The sequence below is a fragment of the Chiroxiphia lanceolata genome, chromosome 2, assembly GCF_009829145.1.
Source record: "Chiroxiphia lanceolata isolate bChiLan1 chromosome 2, bChiLan1.pri, whole genome shotgun sequence".
In the NCBI taxonomy this organism is placed as follows: Eukaryota; Metazoa; Chordata; class Aves; order Passeriformes; family Pipridae; genus Chiroxiphia; species Chiroxiphia lanceolata.
The window spans coordinates 13489769-13514753 of NC_045638.1; the positions used below are offsets into that span (position 1 = coordinate 13489769).

A 24985-nucleotide genomic window follows, 5' to 3' on the forward strand; every position below is an offset into this window, starting at 1 on the left:
CCATAAATACCGGAGTAATGGTAGATACGTTTTGGAAGTCAGATATAAAACATTTCAATGTTTAATGGCAAAAAATTATTGCGGAAGCAGAAATTTTCATATAAAGGCGAGTAATTTACAAAAACAATGGGACTGTGGTAGGCTTATGAAATTCTATTTATGCTCTTGCATTTGCATCTTTTTAAAGGAATGTAGTACATCATCACAGTGTATATTTATTTATCACAGTTTCACGTGCCAAAAAGGGCAAGTAGATTTTCTACTTTTAGATTTTGTGGCACTCCCCTCCGCCCTTAAATTTACACTGCCACATATAAAAAGCATTTCAATAGACTAAAGGAAACAACATGCAATGATCTTTAAAAAAATCTGATTTAAAGCTCACTGGAAAAAAGTAAGCTTATTCATCTCAGTGAGCTGTGGATCAGGCTGAGAGGCTCTTGATAGGGCTGCCTTCATAAAAGATAGCTCATTATTTTATAGGTTAAAAAATACATTTTCTCATTTTATGTTTTTGTATTATGTTCCATTTGACAAACATACAAACTAAGAAATATCTAAAAAGAAAATAAAAAATGGAGTGACACCATCTTTGACCATTATAAACTGGTATTTCTGTGCCTTTCAGATGCAATTCACTACAATAGGAGACTTAAATAAGCATCTGAAAATTTCATCAAATGTTTTGTTCGGACAGTTCTTTGCCATATTACATCTGGGTGTGTCTTTATAGCTTATAGGATTATATATATTAGTGTAAACACCCATTTGATGAATTTCAACTCTAACTGTTATACAGTCACTACAAGTACTGGATGAAAGCAGTAAACTACAACTCTCAGCATCTGATTTTCTAGGAGCTAAAAGGACAAAAAGTTTACTTGCCCAACTCTGTGAAAAGCCCTTTTGTAAAATGAAAATTATTGTGCAATCTGGAAATTGCATTTTACACTAAAAAACTGTATTCCACAGTCAAAAAGTATTTTTAAACCTTATTATAGCTAACTAGGTTAAAAGTAAATTCTCAGTACTAAAAATATAACTGAATTTATAAAAGCTTTTACTTAAATAGGCAAATAATTTTCTTTTTAATTATTTTCATTATCCTATATACCATGTAGTAAGATACTTAATAGATTCAAATACAATGTAAGCACATTACAACATTCAATATTCAACCATTTCAATTTGGGTCACAGCTTGATCTTAAAAAACAAAACAAAACAATCAACAACAACAAAAAAAAGAACAGAGTAAAATGAGAAACCACTTTTTGTTCTTATGAGTAATAAGAATTTTTCCTGTCCTAAATGTATCTTTCTTCTTTCAAGTTTACTATTGCATATCTTATGTACATGGTTTTAGCACTTTATATGCCTGACATTACTTAGCATGTGGCCTTGTGTAGTATCATAATGTATGTACATTAAATCTAAAAAGTAACTTTCACACAAAAACTCTGTGCAAACATATTACTTAGACATATTATTTAATAACACTTTCTATAATTTAATATAATACATATACTAGTATCAACTGAATGATAATTTTGCAGCCAGTTGGCCTTTGCAATGAAGTAACAAAGAGATTTCACATTTTGGTCACTTAACCCATCTAAGCCATCCAACTTTAACTTCAATGGAAAGGAACAATCTATCCCTACACCTTGTGAAACAATGCTTGAATTTAAATACTCTAAGAAAGTTCTGTGTTCCTTTTGATAAAGATCTTCAAAAGAAGCATTTATACATTCAAAAATTATTACACTTTGAGAAAAGAGCTTAGAAAACACCTACAATTGCAATAAGAACTAATACAGAAGAAAGATAACACACACAGAAGAAGGATAACACAAAATGTACACTTAGTATTAAACCATAATGATAATTCTTAGCATTGTAGCTGCTGTCTGCAAAAGTATTCTGTGATACTTAAAACACACCACGAATTAGATATGTCATTCATGTAAAGGCCAAATTTTCAAAAACAATTTACTTTTTTGAGTATATAAAAAATTATGAGCACCCAAAGGTTATGACTGCCTTCAAAATTTATGTCTATCCTGTAGCCATGTAAACATGCAATGCTGAACAACAAAAATAAGCAAGCAGGTAATAGAATGAGATGATCTATGAAAATTTGACCAAAATAGCTAGCCGCCAATTCACAAAATATGATGTTTCCAGCATATGCATATATGCAAAACATACTGATATAATTTTAAAAGCATGGTGGGTTTTGTCCTACCCTGTCACCACTTGGGACAGTGCGAAGACAGGGATTTCAAATATTACACTTTTTTTACCCACAATGCCACACAAAGCCAACCACTAGCGGTGGCACTTGGGATTTCTTGCACCACTTCCCCCATAAAAGAGAATTATATAAATTAACTACCCATCTTTCTCCTCTTTTTTCCCTTCTTAATCATTATGAAGAAAGATTCACAGTATTTCCTTTCCTACTGTCCTTCAAAGACTTTTTACAGACCTATACTCGGTCTTCCTTTTCACAATATACATCAATTTGGGTTGGAGAAAGAGAATCGTATTTCAGTGACATGAGAAATTGGTATCTGTGTATGTGATAGGCTTCACAGATTTTCCTAAAAGCATTATGATAATCAACTCTCTGCACTCTGGCTAAAAGTCTGGAAAACAGAGAGCTACAACATCTGTAACAATGTTGACACACACTGCTACAAAAATTTGAGTACATCTGACTATCTTGAGACTGAATTGAGAAAAAAAACATTCTAAATTAATATTTGAAATCATAGATTGTTTGCCTTTCATAAAGTTGGGGTTTGATGTTGCAAGTTACTACCTTATGCTATACAAAAAAAAGTAACATGACAGTCACTAAAAATTCAACACTACTTCAAACACTCATTCCATATGGCAGAGTATTTTCTGAATACTTACATTATAGTATTTTCTAATGTAGCGTCTAATATCCAGCAGTAACTTGTTGTTCATTTGAACCACATAGTTGAAAGGAGGCTCGTCACAGTCAGTCTTACTGCACCTTTGCAAGCTGGGTTCAATAAATCGTCCCTGAAAACAGAAGTGTAAAACCAGCATGCATCATTGCTACAGATGGTAGAAGTTACCACAGGAGTTTAGACAGTAATAGTCTTAAAGGGCCTATAATACCTGGGCCTTCTTTCTTCCCATCACAGCTGGCCATATCCACACAAAGATACCTCTGACCTACAGTTTTCCCACTCTCTTCTTACCGAAAACTCTTTTGGAGAACACGCCACGAAGTTAGTAATTTAAAAAAAAGATGTTGAGTAAAAAAAAAATTGATCTGTGGACAAATCATGCTCCCCCATCTCTGCCCAAGCAACACAGGTTTGTTGTTTTAGCAGGGCCATCAAAGTTCTGCCCCAGATCACCGAACTGAACATTGAAATCAACCTTAGAAATACAAATTACGAAATTACCAATAGGGCTGTAGAGACAAACCTCATCAAACAAGAATCTCGTGATCATCTTTTATTTTCTCTGAGTTCAAAGAATAGTTTTGCACCATCTCATTCCCTTACTTTCAAAACCTTCTGAACACCTGACAATAAAATTTCAGAACCTGGACGTGTTGCGTGAACTGAAATTAAGTTACTGGAATTCTCACTAATATAAGAGCAATCTGGTAGGCTGAACATTCATAAAACTTTCAGAAAACTTTCTTTCAAGGTAAGACTTGACTGTTGTGAGCCATCTTTGCTAAATGGCCCCACCCACAACACTAAATAATTCCAAGTGGAATACAGAGGCCTTTTTTGGTTCGGATTCCGGATTTCTTTTGTTATTTGGCGGTGGGGATGTTTTGGGGTTTTTTTAAGGAGTCTGACATCCACTTCTCTCCAGTTAGCCCATCTGCAAGTTGTCAAGCCTACAAGCAATTAACTGTCTTATTTACAGCTGCAGTGAACAAAAGTCAAGGATTCACAAAGTATCACTAGATTTGTATGTCTTTTCCTCTTACTTGCTTCCAAAGACTGCTTTATTTTGATTCAAAAAAATGCAAAACATCTGCTGTTTGTCCAAATTAACTTAAAATAATTACTTTTAATTTAGATAAAAGATTTATTTGCTTTCAGTTTCAAGGTTTTCAGTACTCTGAAGCTCACTAATTTGCCGATGACTAATACATACATAACATCGCTGTAGAGTTAAATACTTGGCCCTATTTCAAGTTGTGATCCAAGGTCAGAGATACATTTTTTGGCAGAACTTCTCAACAAGAATGCACCCCTATGACTTTTTATGTTCAATTCACAAAGACAGAAGGAAAGATAACAGAAAAACCTCACTGTGAAGAAGGGAGGTGGGATGTAGCAAGATAAACACAAGTTTAAAGCACACTTTGTTCCAATTAATATGATTTAGGATAAGAAACTGCCATTGCTATATGAAAGTTTTATTATATAGAGAACTGGAAGTTACTAAGGTGTTAAGATAAGAATTCTTTTAAAAAGTTACAGCAACAATCATTCATGACTGTGGACAAACAGATTAATGAAGCCAGATAATCTCTCATGTTCTGCTACACAACACAGCTGAAATGCAAAAATGGGAAAAATATTTCAGCACTATCCTATCAGCAAATATCTGTTTCAAAGCTATAAATAGCAGGACTGAAACAATATGGTATCTCCTCCTACATCATATGAATCCTATCTGAAAAGCTGTTCTCTCTACAAGTATTTTTTCTCCCTCACCGATGAACAGAAATAAAACAATAAAAAAAACTAACCGAGCCATCAAAGACATTGTCATAAATATTTTCTGTTCCGCATTTGAGGCAGCAAAACTTGAATCTTTCACAATCCCTATATTTCTCCTCATCAGTGAGCTGAGCTGGGCCACCAACCAAGGCATCATTCTCCTCATCTTTATGGTAATGGTGATGGACTCTGAATTGGGAGGGATCCAGTCCTATTAATAAGAAACAAAAATTTCAAAAGACTAAGAGGTCAACCATGCAAGCAGGCTTATTTTTCATATGCTTGGTGAAGCAGATTCAAAAGAAAGTTACAAAATGTAAATTCAGAAGCTGAAAATCTCTCCTTCGCAAAACTTCCTCTATAAAACATAAATACATTCTACAATTTTTAACCACGAATAAAGGTTCACAAAACATGAAGAAAGCTTCTTACTTATCTTCTTACGCAAGATTGCTTTATAAATAAAACAAGCCCACTGCATTATCATGGGAGTATGCAACAGAACATTTTGTTTCTGAGGAAACCACTCCTAGCAGATAGCTTTATTGTTATTTTCTTCTTAAGTTACACTGAAAATATTTCAATAAAAATGTGCATCATTATTAAGAAACAGTCTTTAAATCAAAACGGCACCATTAAAACCGAAAACAGAGAATAAAAACCCCATTAAAGAAACGCGGGTGCACTGCTATTACCAACTCCTTCAAGTCCGTGTACAACTGCCAACTCTGATTTCAATGCAGTGGTCGATTTCATTTTGGCTCAGTGGTTAACAGCATGTAGGTTTCAATCTAATGCAGTGGTTAAAATTCAGTAGCAGCATTTAAAACGGCAGCGCTGGAGACAAAGTGCTTTATTTTTGATTGCCAGAACTCAAGATTTTAAACAAATAAATACACAGAAAGATCCTAAAAATACTGATTCAACCACAAATAAGTAAATAAGCAAGTAAGCGCGAAGTTCATTGCCCTAGGAATAAGACTGCCAAAGTAAACTTAATAAAAATCCACAGGTTTTGTCATCCTTTGTCATGTGCAACCTTTTAAAAGTCCATGCATCTCATTTACAGGGGTTTTTTTGTTAACTCTAGCAAATAGCACACGTTAGGAAAAAAATTAATCGAATGAGCACGTAGGAGAAAACATTCAGAAAACCATGGCTTACTTTATTATTAAGAAAATCAGAAAAGCACTTGAAAAAAATATTTTTAACAGACATTAATTAGGCCAAGTAGTAGATTACTATGTATTAACCCAGATCTCCTATAAAGTTCAGAAAAAAATAAAGTAATTCCCACAGAAAGTACAACAAAGATCAGAAATAGAAAGTAAAGCTTAACCTTACTATACTGTACGATGAGACTTACAGACAACTGAGAACAAGGCTGGGAACAACATTCAGCTAAACTAGACAACTACTATTGTACTTAAAGAACAGTTGTGTTTTACAGGCAGATACAATCTTTACATAAAAGATTCGATATGTCTGACTTAACTACCGCTATTCGGAATTTCTATTTTGCAGTCCTAAAACAAATTCAAGGACAAAGAAAAATTCCATTGCCAAATAAGTTTATTTGGTTCTTGTTAGAATACGGGTTTCACTAATTTCAATTTTCCCAATTTTAATTTTATCAGAAGAGAAAAATGTCAATGCATAAGGGTAGCAATTCATCTCCAAGAGGTTCTTAAAACTTTTATTACAGTTCTCTATTACTCATTAAAAGAATGAGCAAATAAAGCAAAAAACACTGTTAATAGCATATTTTACACTCTAACACATACAGCACCCATAAAAAAAAATCATGAGTGTTTTTTTTCTGTTTTTCTTTTTATTTTAAATAACAAAAGGGTTGGTAATATATCTGCTGTTTTAGAAAACAAAAAGTATGTTCTGCAACACATGGGTAGTAGATAAAAGGTTTAGAAAGGAAACTTGATTTCAGTATTCAGATTTTGCAAAAAATACCTAACTATGCAGTAGGTATTAAGGTAGTAATGGTGAAGACAAACAAAAATTCTTGGTTTACTCTGAGTTCAGAAGTGGAATGAAAAAACATAATTGCAACTTTCTGATACAGATACCATTAAAGTTCAGCTAGAAATCTATGCTTGGTTCTTTCCCAAAAGGCAAATATGGAGCAAAAAAGTTCACTATAAGATAAAAGAAGATAATTACAGTCTTCAGACAACTCCAGTTTTCCAGTATTCATTCAAAAGCAGTGGTAGTAAATACACATCTCCTCATTTAGTAATAATTTAACAGAAAAAAAAATTATTGATTGCAAGAATTTAAATCACACCTATCTCTGAACTTTCTTAGCTGTTTTGGCTGGAGAAAACAACAGGAAAAATATTGTGCTGAATCAAGCATACATCTAACTTTTGGTGTGCAAACAGCCATTGTGAAATAAAAGGGACTACAAATCAGGCTTTTAAAGAACATGCCTACCTTAATTATCTTGTGGAATTGGGACCTATTTTATCTATTATCTCCTTTCAGAAATAGTTAGTTGGTTCAATTAATCCATTTCAGCACACTAACTGGTATCCTCTCAGACCAGGTCACAGTGGTCATATTATTTTACTTGGTAAACAAAACAGGGGCTATCTGATGGGGTGAAGACAAAAAAAATAATATCTGGGTTTGGTAATTTTTAAATTAATAGGATGAGACTAATCAGTGAACTTTGAACTCTTCTTTTTTTCTTTTTTTTTCCCCTCCCATGACATCAAGAAAAAAATAAAAATCAAAAGGACTTTGATTTACTCTGACAGGAAAAAAAATCTTCAGGGTTATCATTAAATTACCTGCAGTGCAGGTAAGCTTTCCAACCTCTCCAAAACTGCAAGGCTGGATGCAGGACAAAGCAATGCAACATCACAAATGTGCTGATGAAAGCACTGTGGCAAAAGTAAATAATCAAACTAAGTTCCGGGACTTGATCCTGAATTATTTAATAGCGTTATTAAAACATTTACTAACCGGCAGCAAAGCAGGTTACTCAAGAACCTGAAAAAAGGTCAAACAGATTTTTACTCAAGGCAGGATTTTAAACACAACATTTCTGCCGATCGGTCCCGCCTTTCCCCGCACTCCCTCGGGAAAGGTGCGTCCCACGCCGGGCAGACGTGTGGCAGAGGCCGCTGGCTCCAGGGCTTTTTCCCTGGACGCCGCATTCCAGCCGCAGGTGCGCCGGGAAGCGCGGGAAGTTCCCGCCTGCACCTTTTCCCGATGGACATTTTGTGGGAGGCCGGGAAAGGCAGCCGGTGCTGCCACCCCGCGGCGAGCGCCGCGCACTGCGCCGGGCCGGGGCCGCCCGCGGGGGTTCGTGCTCCTATTCATTCACATTTTTATTGTTTCTTTTATTCATTCCGAGCACCCAGCGCGCTGTGGCAAGTCTCAGTTTCCGAACGGGTCTAGAGCGTGTCAAGAACACCCCGCTAGACCACGAACAGAAAATTCACACACTCTGGGGTCTATCATCGTATGTCGTGAAGTTTTGTCATGACTTTAATCTTAATTTCTCTCACTGTCCTTTCACTTCACTTCCTAATGTGAGGCTAACAGTAGGAAAGCCAGAACCTGACATAATTCCTGTGTGCCACAAGGAGACTCCTGATTTCTGTCACGAGAGTCAGTCCGAGTGACTGCTCAACACTACATTAAAGGCACCTATTAAATTACTATCTAATAATAATAATAATAAAAAAAACGACAATATCTTTAAGGTGGTGGTGGGTTTCCTTACAAGGAGCAGCTAACACACTGCGTGGAAGTAGGAACCAGCACTGGGAAGCACTCTCAATGACAAGCCTCATCGTGACCTGGTAATGACTCCCTAGAATCAGGCAGCCTTCCTAAGAAATACCCAAATGCCAAGCAATCTGCAGAGCACCACCACCTGTAAGGCAGCAGCACACACCTCTTTCAAAACATCACGGCACTGTCTAGGACAGCAGTCATCAGCTTCCATCATTTGGAGTAAACGATGTTATGCAGTAACAGCTACAAAAATACCATGGTTAAATGACTCTGCTTCCACAACGTTTAGATACTTGCGACAACACAGAAATAAGATGTGACTTTTCTTTGAGACAAGGGCAATAGTTACATATTAACAAAACTCCCCTTATTTTAAATACATTTAGAGAATTGGTCTGCTAATACAGTTGAAAAGCTATAGGTATTTTCAGCATGAAGATACGTCTCCAAGCATTTAAGATGAGATTTACTGAGTGATGTAACTGATCAGATTGCACACTTTACTTAGTTCCAGAAACACTGACAATTCTCATCTTGTCACTGGTTTTCCCCAAGAACTTCAAGACAGAGTGAGTGAGTGCAGGAGTAGGCCCATGAGGTTCTCATTTTTAGGAACAGTGAATTTCCATCACTCAAAGGCTAGGCAGACCTTTTACAATGTCCAAAAACAAAAGGAAATTTTCAGCTGGATTCCACAATGAATAAATAATTTAAGGGATTCTCTGCAATTTTTAGGTGTCGTCATTTGCTCTTGTTCTTTGGTGTCTAAAATAGTTTAAAATAATTTGCTTTAAGCACAGGCAGAACAAAAAAAACTTTTCATCATTTTGATATGAGCCAAGCTTCCCAAGCAGAGCTCAGTTATATCTACTTGGACTAACACATGTCAATGAAACACTCTCCTTAAAAACAGATTATGTTAAATGTGCAGCCAAGATCTTTTTCTTACAACCACTCTACGTAACACAATAAATCTGATCAGGTGAAGGAAGACACACACAACGAGAATTCAACAAAGTTTTGGTCCACAGGTACAACACTTAGATATCCTCCAGAACATCATCTTTCTCCTTCAGACCAGAAAAATGTGCCCTTCTGCAAAAACACAGGAAAAAAACCCACCAGGAATGTGAATGTGTAGCATGATGAAAACGCTAAGCAAAAAAGCCCAACTTAGCATCACAGAACAATAAACAGTTTTCATACTGGTTTGTTTTAGCAAGCTGGACTCAAGTATTCTTGTACCCTTTTGTACCTTGCAAAGGATTTTCAATTTCTTTGAAACAAAACCACTTGACTATACTTCCAGTACTGTTAAAAAAAAAAAAAGCTGTAACATAACCTTAGCTTGCAACGATTTATGTGCAATTAAGCACTGTATATAAAAACCTAAGCAGAGCAGAAGTCTTGAAAAAGACCTGACTTCACTCTCAAGCTCAATTTAAGCATTCCCAAGAAAACAAAGCTTAGAGAAGGTGATAACATTTTTGCTGCACAGCAAGGTCAAACTGAACACACTTCAGATCTAAGACTGGAATAGATGCATACAGGTTTTCAGATGGACAACTGTAGACTATCAATAAACTCTCAGCTGCATGATGCTATTATAGACCGTAAAAGAAATTTTCATCTGGAGCACACTATAGAGCAAAAAGCAGCACAGGCGTTTGCAAACAGTAGGTGCTATCAAGTGGCACACAGTTCTTAAGATCTGGGTAGTTAATTTACAAGTCTGAAGAGAGCCAGTCTTTTTTGAAAATCCAACCTGTTGTGAATAAGGAACAACTCTGAATTTGATCTTAACTCTACAAGACTGACAATCATTGTCAAATAAACTAAACTAGCTTCAGAAATCTTTCCTGTCTTTTACCTAAATGAAATACAAGTTTGCTGCCTTTTTTAAACTGCTTCACCCTAACCAAGAGTGCCCGACCTTTTCAGTCAGGCATACCACACAGTTGACTATGACATCAAGGGAAAGTTGTATACCAAGGCCTTGCCACATAACAAACAGAATGGTTTGTATGGTCAGCCTGCATGTATGAAGCAGGGCTGACACCTCCTCAAAGCACAAGACCCGTTGAGGACTGTTATCACCAAATGCCTCCAAGAAATACCTTTGCTGACTCACAGAAAAAAGCAAAATTTCTGTCCTCCCCTTCCACTCTACTCCTGACAACACAGAAATGGACATGGAAAAAAGCAGCATGTTACACAGATTGTCTTGGGAGATTAAGAATCTTTCACAATTCTACATTACCCTTCCGGAGAAGCAACAAGGCAGAAACTTACTTGCAAGCATTTCAAGCACAATCTGCAAGCTAATCCACTGTTACTAAGGGAGCTACAGAGATGCTCAAGTGAATGGTCCTGAAGGCAACACGTTTAAAGAGACCAAATCCTGTATCTTGGCCATTACCTAAACCCAAAATGCTGAGGACTAGCTCTTCCTTTGAGCATTCCAATATTCCAAACAAAATAAATTCTGCAGGTCTGAAATTCCTGTAGACACGGGCATAGTATAAATGATTCATTAAACACACAGTGCAACTCTCTAAGAAGTTTCCTTGTGGGAGAAGACAAGTCTTGTCAAGAATTCAGCAGCCAGCAAAATTAACAACTTTTCCCATGTCCTTGAGTAACAGTTTTAAAAATAATGAACTAGATGTGGGATACAAATCACAAAATTTCTGTTTATCAAGGAGACCAATCACATCTGTTGGTGAAGCACTTTTAGGGAGGAAACAACACTTAAAGGATTACACACACAGCATTGTATTTTCATAGAAAGAGACTCAATAGAACTGTAAACAAATTTTCAAACTTTCAATCTCTCTAGGTAAGAAGCCTAGGGAATAGAGAAGAAAGAGGCCATCGGAGTTGGGCAGAAAAATCTCTAACTCTAATTATTAGACATCCTTTTAAAAGGAAAAACTAGTCTAACAAGAGCAATTCCCTTTTGCTCATTTGAATAAAATCTGTGGGTCACTAACATTACTCACTTTTTTTTTACAGCACCTCTTTTTTTTTGGGACCACTTCCTTCCTTCCTATGGAGCAGTTAAGACTGTTACTAAGGTTTCATGTTTTACCCACTAGGTCAGTTCTAACAAACAAGACTTCACTCATACCCTACTAAAAATGTATATTCTTTCATTATAACTATGACTACTTTTTCCCAGGGAAGATGACAGCATTTCCCTCTGCAAAAATGCTAGTTCTGGATGCACACTCTGGAACTCCTTCAGTAACTTAAGAAAATCTCAAAGACGTGCAATAGTACTGTCATTTATGAACAGTAAATTTTTGCAACAAGAATTATAAGATTGAGTTCATGTTAATGAGCACCTTTGGAAAAACCGCTATTCTGCAGACACCACAGAAATACACTTACAGTCCACACTGCTTTCTATGGGGTGTGTAATACAAGCTATTGTTCAATGTAAAAAAACCGATCTGGGGAAGTATTTAGGTTGAGAAACATACATTAAAACTTGTTACTTTGACTCTTGTAATTCTTTAAAGAAACTGAATTTACGATACTTACCTAACCATGTTGCAATAAGAACAGAATCAATTCCTTCTATGGGCTCACATATTCTAGCAACTACTGGATGTATTTGTTGCGACAGGTAGTACTGAGTATCAATAGTAAGATTTTCTTGCTTTTTTAACTGTTCTGGAGCATACGCTCGCTGGCTGGCACTGAGATCTGATCCATCCTAAGACAGGAGACACATGCAAAACAAAGTGTGAAAATAAGTCCATGCAAAGGATTATGCTTCAAATATTATCCATTATTTTAATGCAAAATTGTTACACAATCATTCTCTTTTGATTGATTTATTATGCATCCAATGCAAATCCAGCAGTAGTAAAAAAAACTGCATTGCTGATGCTGGCATCAACTAGCAAGTTCAAGAATGCAAAACCAGCTTGTATTATTGCAGCCTACACGTGCAAATCAGTACGAGCAGACAGAGTAAACAGTCCCATCTGTCAATTCTGAAATGCACAATGAAAACACATTGTAACCATCAACCCAGTTAAAAATACATGGAGGGCAAGCATTTTGGATTCACTTTGTACTAAACTAGAATTATCATTCTGCACAACAAGCAAATTCTAAGTCGTGGATATTAAAACTATCTCTGTTTTGCTAGGAAATTTATATTCTTTGATCCTATAAAAAACAAATAAAATAAATGGTCAAAGAACGGACAATCATTCATTGGCATGCGAATAAATAACAGAGGCAATAGGGTTGATTTGGAAAAGTAAATTCTAAAATACTCAGAAATACTGAAAGAAATGCATGGTGACATATCAGGACAAGAGAGAAACACCACTCGGAGGTTAAAGTATACATTACATTCCTCTCCGATTTGAAAGAGGAAGATAAGGAGAAAATAATTCAATTTGGGAAGGCAATAATTAAATTGAAAACAGTATTCATGGAGGAATTAGGTATCAACTCTAAGAAGACAGTACTCTTCTGGAAAATGTAACTCATTTAGTCTGTAGAATTGTATTCCCAGTCCCCAACTGCACTAGGAAATTCCATTTTTAATGTGTGTCAAAAATCTTAGAGAAGAACTTAGAGTAGTATTTTAGCAAGCATTCCATAACAGAAATAAACCTTTATGGGGATGGGGCAGGGCAGGGGGAAGTACCGCAACTTTTTTTTTTTGGTAAGTACAGTCTTTTTTCAGCAAGATAAAACTAATGCATTAACACATGACACCTTCATTTTATCATTTAAGACGAGCTACTGGTTTCAATAGGGTCAGCAACCATGGGCTGAAAACCCATCACTAATAAAGACAGACTGCAAACCATTCGTCCCTCCTACTCCTTTCACACAACTTAGTATTCAGAACAAAATTAATTTAGGACTATTCAGCTCATCCAGCTGCTTTGCAAAAATAATTACAATGCAATTTCTTCAGCTCCCTTCTTTCAACAAGTATATTCTTCTCTCGTATTGTGCCACAGCCCAACTCTCCTAAGTCTTGGCAGCTTTGCCCTGCCAGGCCAGGAACTTTCCATTAAGTCAAAATACAGTATCTTACAGCATTTAAACAGCAAAGGAGCTGAAATAGTGGTCCATCTAATTCAACCTACACTTTCTTTTTAATTAGCAAAACCAAAGTGGAGTGCCTATTTGTGAGATAATTATAAGTGTTTATAGGATAAACATCTGAAATCCAAAAGTTGCTCAAATTCCTCAGTCTACTCATAGAGCTACTGCCAGACCCAATGACTATAAATTGAAGACACAGGTTAAGACTGGAAATAACAATGACATTATTTAACCACCACCACCACCATTTAGCTTTCCAAGTTTTCCAAGAATTTCCACGATTTTCTTCTGCTTAAAACGAAGATTGGATATTTTCCTTAAAGTAAGTTCTAGTTCCAAACATGAATGAATTCAGGGAAATAGTTGGATGAGCTGAGCTTATCCCAATGGCTCTACAGAACTAAATTTAGTACAGATAACCAACTATTTTAAAGTAACCTCACCACAAAGAAATACCAAAACATATTTTTGCAGGAGCTGAATTGGTTTTCTTTGCCATATCTCAAAACAATACCTAGGATTTAGCTACAGAGAAGGACATTTTTACCTGACAAATGATATATGACACTGTGTCTCCTGCCTTCACCTTTCGGCCTCCTTGAGAGTTTATCCACATGGCAACATGCACATGTGGCAAGCTTTTTTTGTCAGGATAATCCTGTGGATCTTTTGTCAATGCCTAAAATATCAAAGGAAAAAACAGAAACATAACTATGAGAAAAGTATTTTACTTCAGTGATGGACGACTCAGATCTTTAAAAGACAAGATTACACAGCAGCTATCTTCATCCGTCTGTTATTTACAAGTATATCTCCAATGCAAAGAAAGTAAGATGAAAAACCTGTAATAAATGTATTTTCCATACATTAAGCCCTAGGTACCAGTGCTTCAAACTTTATAAATGTTACCATTAATAAGAGGGTGTTTTTAAATTACTGTCTGAAAAATGCATTAGAGTTCAAAACAGTTATAATCGTAATGCAATTGTTTTAAAATTAAACTAAATTGAAGATGAAAATACTACACAAAATACAAAAACAGAGCCAGAGATTAGCCTCTTACTCCAGCACCAGTTAAGGTCATAAAGTAAATCTGAATATCAAGTAGATAAGTGTACTTAACAAGCCCTGTAGCAAGAGGATAAAATTGAATTTAAATATTTCCATGTGTCTCATACTACTGAGATTCCCCAAAGAGTTTTTCCTTTAAATAAAATAAAATGCTACATTTAAATATTTGCTGTCATCCTAATTCTTAGAAACAACTACGTTTGACTTAATAGTTAAATACATTCTTCTAAAGAAGCAAAACAGAAGAACTTCAAGTATTTAAAGTGAAAGTTTTGCTAAATGTATATTTTCTACTAGGACATTAAGTGCTCTTGGAATATTTCCATCAGAACATTATTTTTTTGAAGTCAACCATAAAACCCAGTGATTTCTCTACACTCATATGACAACCTAAACATATTTCTTAACTGATTAACACAGTCTTACAGAGCAAACAGATGCCTGGCTGACAAAAGAGAAACCTTGGATGGAGCTTGTTTGGGAAATCTCTTCTATGAGAAGCATAGAGGGGCATCTAATATCCAATTCACTAGTTAAACACCCTCCTAGTAGGGAAGGGGAGGCTTTCAAAGTTAGAAATACACATTTTATCATCAAGGATTCACAAAAATAAACGAAACCCACAATGCTATTGCTAAAACTCCTGTAGATAAAGCAGAGTATTTTACTTCTTGTTGCAGGGAATTCAATCCTAAAATGCCTACTAGCTTTCTTCCATGGAGCTTTCTAGGGAAATAAACTAGTAATAGTAAGCTTTTAAGAGGGTTTTCTAGAAAACAGAACATTTGAATCTTTTCCATTGAATTCTTTAGTTTATGTATTTAAAACCTGAAATATAAAGTAACAACTGAGGAGAAAAACTCCTGATAGCATGAGCTATCATGTCTATCTGTAAGTGCATTATGAATGTACAATGGGACAAGACACAAAGATGTTATTCTGGGGCCTCCAGCCTCAGTAGGTGATTTTTTCCTCATACTGCAGGATCTTTGCAGTATGTCCCATGACATTCAGTACCTAATAAAACTCCTGCTACTTCACAGCATCATAAGGATTAAAAATATTTTTATCAGCAGTCAATATATTCAGGAACAGTAAAGTTCTTCTGAGACAGAAAAGAGCTGAGAGATCATTTACCTTGTTTATTTCAAACTGATTTACTGGGATCCGACCACTGATCACATTTTCTCCAATTTCTATAAGTCGCCTTTGAATATTTTCCACGATTATGTCTCGGGGCTGATCAGAAAGAATCTGACCAATTACATAGCTGCAAAAACAGTCCAGAAATTAAGAAAAGCTTAAGACATTCAAAGCAAAACCATTACAATAGACACAATCCTCTCTTCTCCTGGGCTATCCCTAGAAATTAAAGAGGCTGAGGATGAAGTCTGATGCAAAATTTATAGAAATTTGCCAGGATATTTCATACTGTGTTTTATTTATTTACTTATTTTACTAAAAGCAAATTATTGCAAATAGTTCTAATGCTAAATAGTGATTTGGAATTGAGTGCAAGTGGTTTCTATTTTCTGCTCTCTTATCACGTTGCCATTTATTATTCCATAGCAGGTATCCTAAGATGGGGGAGAAGAGAACACATCAAGTAAGTGAAGTCTTGCCTATTTCTGTAAAATGTGGTTGGAAGATCTGCCAGCTGCAGAAGAGTTAGTCACTAAAGAACACTCTCAAACATTTGTATAGCTTTAATTACTAATACATTCCTAACTTGGAAAAATTTGCTTCTATTATGATGCATCTTTTCTTAGAAAATGCAAGTCTTAAGAACAGTAAGCAAGTGTGTGGTATATTTTCACAGATGTAAAAAAGTACTCATTTTTGGATCCATTTGGGCCATGAGTTATTTAAGTTACATTTTCAAGAGGCAGTATACAATACGAGTCAGCACCCAGAAGACCACCTCTCCACTCACTCCAATTTTCTTTCTACAGTGTTAAATGCATTACTTCTGTTGAATTCAAGTAGGAAAATGCCTTGTGCAATGACACTTATCAAACAATCAATCCAGTATCCATCACAAGTATCAGAAGTATCAGAAGAGTCTCCTTCAAAAAATGGAAGAGAAGCAGTCTTGGGGAAAGGGATCACCTCCTCAGGCTGCACCCAGCACACTTCCAGCCTTATTAGAGGATGCTGAAAGAGGTGACCACCAAATCTTTACCCATCTTTGAAACAAGAAAAAAAAATCTGACCTAGAACCTATGACTCCAAAACATTTTCACAAGATTTCAGCTCTGGATTTTTAAACAGTACACACAAAATTGCAACAACTCAAAAGCACAGCTTCCACGGAAGATGCAAAACCAGACAGTGAAATCAGAGACATTTGGACTTGCACAAGTATAACCTGTTACCAACATAATGTTTACCATCTCCTACAAAAATCAGCCAAGAAGTACTAACACTGATGTCAGTTACCAATCTGTGCCATGTGGTATCAAACATTTACAAACCACATACTGTTTAAAACAGAGCAAAGAGGACAATGCCAAAGAAACTCACTTTCCAGTCTCTTTTGCCAGATCACACCAATCTCTTCGGACTATATCCAATCCTTTCAGTTCTTGTTTAGTTACATATTTCCCATCTCCTGTTGGTTCCACAGTCAGAGCAGCATACTTCTTCTTCTTTAACAATAGCAAGGACTTAAAAATTCCATCAATATCAATTTCCAACAACTTGTAGAGCTTGTTCACTTCACTTTTGATCTGTGAATGCATCAACATTAAAACCAAATGCAACAACTTAGTAACCATGGACAAATTTAACTTCCATCTCCAAGTGCATTATTCTTAAGTTTTAAAACAAGTAACATTACACACTGTGAGTTTGCATACAGATTTTAAAGACTGGTCAGATATCACTAATTAATTAAGTACACAGTAGTGACTATGAGCTACTATTAAAATTAGGGTTCATCCATCACCTTCTTCAGGATTTACAGCTTGGTACAGCTACCTCCTCAATAAAATTAAGCAAGGCAGAGAAACATGGGACTGTGACCTTGCAGATAACTGACTCCAGTCTGTTTTACCAGGACAGCTACTCCACCTAGGTCTCTCAAATAAATTAAGCAAACAAGGGACTACACAGCTGGGATCTACCTACTAGCAAAAGATAAGAGATGGTCACTTAGACAGAAAAAGGAAATAGCTTTTTAAGAACAGTGTCTTGCAAAGGCACTGTTTTTTTTTCTTCCCACCCTCACCCTAAACCAGGCAGGGGAAGAAGAACTATGACTGCAGACCAGAGCTCTGCGTGTGCACGTTCAGGAAAATCCTGCACAAAAAGGCAAGTGTTTATTTTTACCCTTCTCCACAATATGCCTACTTTTTCCATAGCCTGATTTCCTTGAGATGAAAAGGTGCCATTTTTCTACACACAGGCTATGTCTTATCCACATACAAAAGCTCCAAATGGCACTTGCTGTGTTGTCTTAATATAGCACCAAGTATCAAGTGGCTTCACATCTCTTACCTCTGTTCTAAGGGGACAGAATTGCAACAGCTTAAAACAGCTCATGTACCTTCAGCAGCAAACTTTGGTTCTAGTACACGTTCGCCCACCTACTTGCTCAGCTAAAAGTTTCCCACTTGCATTTTTCTTTCTTCATGTTTTTACTCAATGTTCTTCAACAGAATATCCACATTTGTCAGATGTCCTGTTCTGTATTCACATTCTACTCTTCACTTTCTTTCCTCTACAGCTTGCTTTCCCTCTTGATTTTCAGTATCTCCCTATCCACTCTCGCTCCATTATTTCCAGTTCTCTTGTCACAGACCACCAACTATGAACTTTCCTTTTCTCACATCTCACTGAAGTTTTATATAGGTTCAAGTTCTTTTGCCATCTAACATATACCTTCATTAAACACAGCACCTTCAGCATAAAATCTCACTGGTTTTCGATTTAGCTTTGGGCCCAGGTTACCAGTTTTAATCAAAACTTTCCTTACAAATTTTCCATGTATTTGCACACATATATATGTGTACTTAATTCTTCTCAGATCTCTATTTTTCCTATTGTAGGAATCATCATTACTTTGCTATCCCTTGTATATTCATAAGTTTTAAAGGACATCATGAGGCAAAACCATTTTACCAAGAGGTTCATCTTTTCTTTGTTAAAACAGTCAATTCCTTTGAATATTTTTCTGTGACTTTTAAAGTATTTCCAATTTTTTTTTTTTTACATCATAATAATCAAGTGCTCAAACACCAGCAACATTGCAGCATGGAATGTACTGCCAAACCTGACTCACAAGAATACAGTGAAAACATAAAATTCTGCTGCATAATAACTAAAATGGGCATGGAGATAATGGAAGGTTAAGGATAGGAGTGAACACAACCAGAAACCTGTGAGAAAGCATGTGAGAGAATTTTCTCCAATGGAAAACCAAAATTAATCTCTTGGAGGAAGGCCTTACCCCTGAAGATAACCTATAAATTCACACTTTACTCAGAACAGAGGTATATTCACTAACCGCTCCCACCATAATTGTTTGCATTAAACTTGTGTGCTTTCCATACAGTCCATTAACAGGTAAAAGTATAACTGAACATGAAATTTTGGGAAAGAAATTATTATGCAATGAAATAGTGACATTTCTTAGTGTTCCTCATCAATAAGGACGATTCTTTATCCTGATTTTTTTATATGAATTATGCAAAATGAGGAAAATATAAATGATAAAAGTGTTTGCAAAAAACAAGTAAATAAATATTGCTTCCTTGAAGAATAAACAAACAAGAAACATGAAACAAGACAGATACGAATCACTTTTTTATGACACAGAAAAAATACTGAGAGCTACATAGCTCAAAATTGTGCTTCTAGATTTGAGTGTGCTTGTTTACAGACATAAGTTTATTCACTTTTAAAGTTTTCATATTTTGTACTTGATTTTAATCAAAACATATCTTTGTCCATTTTTTAAATTAAAAAACCAAACCCAACTGATACAGAAGTACAATGGATAAAAAAGGCTTAAGATTTCACTCTTAAAAAGAATCATTAAGCAGGTGACAAGTTCAAAAAATTACCTATCTTCTCAGCAAACCTGACTCTAAGACAGAAATATTTAACATATTGTGCTGATCCTGTCAGACTTCATAACAATTATTATTATTTAACTGATCCTCTCCAACATTTAGCCAGCAAATGGGAGTACAGGGACAAAAACCAAATCAGAATGAAACCACACACACACAAAACTAGAATAAGATTAAACTTTCTTATACACTTCTGTATATACATTTAAAATTATCCATAGTCTTCCGTGTGGCAAACAAAAAAGAGAGATTGCTTTCTTCCATGCCATCAGCCCTCCTGCTCCTTGGTTATCAAGACATCAAGATCTTTCAATTTTTTGTGCTCCTGAATGCATCTAATTCTCAGTGTACCAACTAGCATGAAGGTAGAAATAGTCTAAAAGATCCTAGAATCCCTCTTGCCTTAAAATTACAGGACTTTTATTTAATACTACACTGAATAAAACCTCTGTTTTCTTTGGTATTTTAGAGTTTTCTAAAATGTAAATCTCATTTTCATCACAATTTCTTCCATCTTTCAAAAACTTCACTTACATCTTCTCTTCAAAAAGTTCTGAAACATTTCTCGCTTCTCTTCCAAAATTTCTGAGACCCCAAAAACTTCCACATAATCAACTGCCAACTACTAATCAGAGAAATCTCTTCTGTATTTGGTATACCTTGGAAATTAATACTTGAATTTGCCACTGGAATTCTAATGGCACATTGAGTGTAATAGAAATTACATAGTTAAACAAAACCGAGAGACATCCCTCGTGAAAAAAAGTCAAAACTGTTCACCTTGTACCTAGAATTAATGTGGAGGAGGAATTGTACCTTACATTTTGGCTTTCCAAATATTGAGATAATCTCCTGCTAACTTAGGATTGGTAAAAAAAGCTCATTATGCAATGAAATGTTTCATTTAATCTAATCACTTTTAAAAATGCACAGAATAGCTACACCTGAAAAAGAGCAGTCTGAGATTTTACTACTTCATAGATTCCACACGTTGTCAAGTTCTTCCTTGTGGCCTATTCTCTGCTTATGCCATGGAGTCCTCTCTTAATACCATCTGCTCCACTCAGCATAATAAAAGAAAAAATTCCCTTACCTTATTCCCCAGCTTGAAGACCTCATCCAAATTGGTACTATTAGTGTTTATCATAATGGAATCTGTGTCTCCATAAATCACCTCAAGGTTCATCTAAATGAAACAAATTGCTTTGAAAAACAAAATATAACTACTACATCTTTTTTAAGTCTCACACTATTTTCAAGATTCAAAAATATAATTATCTGTATACTATCCTTTAAATACCAAAAAACCAGAAGAATGTAAAATAAATTTTTACTGGTAAGTCTATATATTTCATTAAAACATATTTGTATTTAAAAAGAATAAAGAAACTGAAACCACTGACATGTTTAAAAAAACCCCCACTGCTCAGTTGTGTACATAATAGAAGCAGGTTATATCTTACTAAATGAATAACAGAAAAATAAGTTAGTGAACAAGTCTGATCTTGAGAAATAGCAGGAACTCTAATCAAAAATAACTTTGGACTGCTAGGATATAAGAAGATCACTTCAGCTCAGAGACTGCTGGACAAATTCACACAAGGCATTTAGCCAAAGTACTTAAAAGACAATACCACAGTCAGGTATCTTATCCCATTTGCAACCATCGAAGTAGTATTGGGGAAAAAAAGACTCACAGAAAAGAAAAAGTACTTAGATACTCTATTTCAAATAAATCTAGTGAAAGTATTGGCTAGTGAGTAACAACTGAGAATACCACAGCATTGTCCAGATTAGGCTGCTCTTCTTTACACTTTTTCAGATCATGAATGTGGTTTCATATTTCCATCTTCCCACCTCCATCTTATAACTTCTGCTGTAATCTAATTATCTGTATTAGTCCTCCCCTGGGCAGTAGATCTTTCAGGGAACATGGCACTCCTTTTGCATAAGGATCTAGCTACTATGACTCTCAAGTTTTATGTTCCCAGATTGAACTACTGAACAATTACACCTGGAGATCAATCCAAACACCTACTCAGTTCCTCCTCTCTGACTGATACTCTGCCCTTCACATCATCTCTCATTCTGATCCATCTAACAATTCAAATGACCTACTTGGAAAAGGCTGTGTTCAAACACCAGCCAGACTTCCATAATACTCCGGGATAAAGGAGCAAACTCTAGACAAAGTGAGGCACATAAAAAAGCCTGAGGTGCATATGAAAGGCCTAGCAAGGAAAAAAGAAGAGGAAAAACTGCCAACACCAGTAAATTTCACCAAAAAAACCGAGGCAGATGAATCTAATTACATAATATTAATTTAAAAAAAATAACAAAACTCGATGTCTTCAGTGATGGAAAATCAATGCAGCTGTAAAACCTGCAGCGTGGCTATGTCCATATTAAACTCCATATAGTCAAAGAACCACCCTGTGACAGAGTTTAAAGGATGCCAAAAAATAAACCATAATAAACCACTAGAACACATGGTGTAACAGGTCTATGAGTAAACTCTAATTAGCACTGTTGCTAATTTGCTTGAAACAGTCACGCACAGGCTTCAAGCAGGGGCCAGATCATATCTGTGGTAGGAAAAGAAAAAAGCTATAATCCATTACGAAGGATTACATTTGTAAACCAGGCATCCTAAGAAGTGATTTCAGGTCTGTTTGGGTTACAGTTCTCCTAGAATAAAAAAATTTCACCAGGTGTGCTCTTTAAGGGTTGTTGTTTAATGAAAATGCTCAGCATTACCTTCTGCACCATCTCCTTGGTATGCATCAAAATCTGAAATAAAAAAAAATTATCAAAGATTAGCGTATGATATAATTACAGGCTAACACATGCAAACATATCCATTAGGTTGCTAACTCCAAATGCTCTCACCTTTCAAAACAAAGCAAACCACCTCTCTCCTGGCAACACACAGTCACCTCAATACTCCTATTACATGAGTAAATTCTCATTTGACCTTGTATTAATGCTATTATTAACTCCCCTAAAACAAGATTAAAACAAATCTCAAAATTGCATGTGCGCACACACGTTCTACCTTAGGAAAAAACGAACACTGAATCAAATGGCTCAAATAAAACCTAATCAGCAAGGGCCAGAATTAAGTCTGTTTCAGTAATTTAGGCCAGTTGTCATCCTCATATCCCTCATCTTATCTCTGAATGTCATTAAATTTTTTCCAAAAAACGTCCTGTCTTATTCAGTACAGCCTGGATAGTGCTCACTTAACAAGACATAGTCAAAAGGCCGATTACCCTTGTAATGATCTCAAAATGGGTCATCAAAAAGCAAATTCCTCATGGAAACCAGAACTGGGACAAGGAACTGGGATAAAGACAGGATACAGATGTTGAATCAATGGGCAAATCCGTGTGTAACTAAGCTTGTTCCTCAGCCAAAACCTCATCCCAAGTTCCCCAAATGCTCTGAATAGCATCTCTTTGAACCTTAGAAATAGCTATAGAGACCTCATATGAGTAGGCTCCTGCTTCCATCTCCAGGACTGGTCAGTACAGTGGAGAGGGGTGGGAGAACACATCACCTGAAGCCACAGGTACAGGTGTAGCACAGGAAGAGAAAGTAAAACCAGCTAGATAAAAAAAACGTGTAGCTGCTGCAGCAGGAGGGGCTTGGTGAATCTCACACAGCTGCACAGGAACCAACATCTGGTCCATTCCTTCAGTCACTTGGCCATGGTTCCACTGTATTACCCATTTCCTTCTTGTCAACATCCTGGTGCTCTGGCACACAGCTCCAGATTCCAGTTCCCTGGTTTCAGTCCTTTCCATCATCACTCAGTATAAACCTCAGTTCTTCTTCAGTTGACCCTGCTACTCATATATATTTATATTATAAATTTTCTTAAAGAGGATTACTTTGAATCACGCGTTATGTTACAGCAATGACAGATCAGAGTCTTCTAGGTAAACCCAAATAATTTGAAACTATAAATTTAGTCAGGCAACACACTATTTCAACAGCTTATATTAAATTTAGCAACCTAGCCTCAGTTTTACTATTTTTCATACGTTAAATTGCAATACTCCTTGGCTGTATTTGCCAAAAGGTGGAATTATGACTTTTAGTCAAGAAGTCTGTGACAGGGAGCTGAGCAGTAGAAATTAGCAGGGATGAGGCAAGAAAAAGGACTAACAGGCAAGAGCTGGCCATGCTCAGTGGGAGTAAGACCACCTTCAGGGAAATCTCATGACTTTCATAAGGCCAAGGAGTCTAAAATGAAGCCAAGAGTCTTGACTGTCATGATACTGACTACAGCTATCACAGCAAGCAATTCTGAAACAGGGTGAAATGTCCACCTCTACGTAACAGTACAAAATCAAGATGACAACCCTGTGATTCCTTTAATATAGCAAGTTTCTTTAATATTTCTGAACCTTCACACAACCAGAGTGATGCATACTAAAGTATGATGTTTTTTCAGTTTGTTTTAAATTATGCACTGAAAGCCATATTCCCTTCAAGGCATTTAAGGTCAGGTTCAGTTCCACACTACAACATAACTTTGACACAGCTGACTCCCAACGCATGCCCCTATCACGGTTATTCCCCAAGCACATATGGATACCCACAGTTTTACACTCTCTGGATCAAGTTTAAAACACCCAGTTGGTTTAATGACCATCCACTGATGCTGCTGAAAATGCAAAGAACTCAGCTGGCCTCAACCTTCTGTACAGACAAAGAAGAACAGGAGAATGCCGACTCTCAGCTGCAGATTCACACCAGGCTCTGGGTGCTCAGACACACCTGATTCCATTTTAATCCAAAACTTAAAAAAGGTACTCCACTCCTATTCATCTCCTAGTGAGTGATTCAGACAGCCCAGCCCCACCACCTTTCCATGGAGTTTTGAAATTATTCTGAAGACATATCACTGGCATCAAATTTTGTATAAAGTAATCAAAATCGCAACATATTCACCACCCCACAACCCCTTCTCTCACTTATTAGCTAACTCCTACAGAGAAAGGTTATACCTCTCTCTTAGTACTCCAAAAGCAAACAGAAGTCCCTAAAACAAAATTTTAAAATTGGACAGAAATTAAGAGATTATATTGAAAAGAAAAGAAAGCCTACCATTTTCCCCTTGATAATCTCTGGCCTTTTCTATTTCATTCTCTGAAATAATGCTATCTACCAATAATGAGAAAGATAGCTTTTTTTTTTTTAAAGGAATACACCCTACTAAAAAAATATTTCGACTGTGCAAAAACCATTTCTC

General features: G+C 36.1%; 1 protein-coding gene across 3 annotated transcripts in view; it reads right to left on the minus strand.

The window, feature by feature from the left end:
- POLA1 (DNA polymerase alpha 1, catalytic subunit) overlaps nt 1-24985 on the minus strand; it is a 194001-nt gene that overhangs the window by 102724 nt on the left and 66292 nt on the right. For all 3 annotated transcript variants that reach the window (XM_032679036.1, XM_032679037.1, XM_032679038.1), the window contains exons 27-34: nt 22483-22515; nt 20819-20911; nt 17174-17379; nt 15788-15920; nt 14127-14258; nt 12044-12218; nt 4762-4943; nt 2925-3056 (exon numbers count right to left, since the gene is read on the minus strand). In XM_032679036.1, coding sequence (XP_032534927.1) covers nt 2925-3056; nt 4762-4943; nt 12044-12218; nt 14127-14258; nt 15788-15920; nt 17174-17379; nt 20819-20911; nt 22483-22515 — 1086 coding nt within the window. The remainder of the gene's footprint in view (nt 1-2924; nt 3057-4761; nt 4944-12043; nt 12219-14126; nt 14259-15787; nt 15921-17173; nt 17380-20818; nt 20912-22482; nt 22516-24985) is intronic.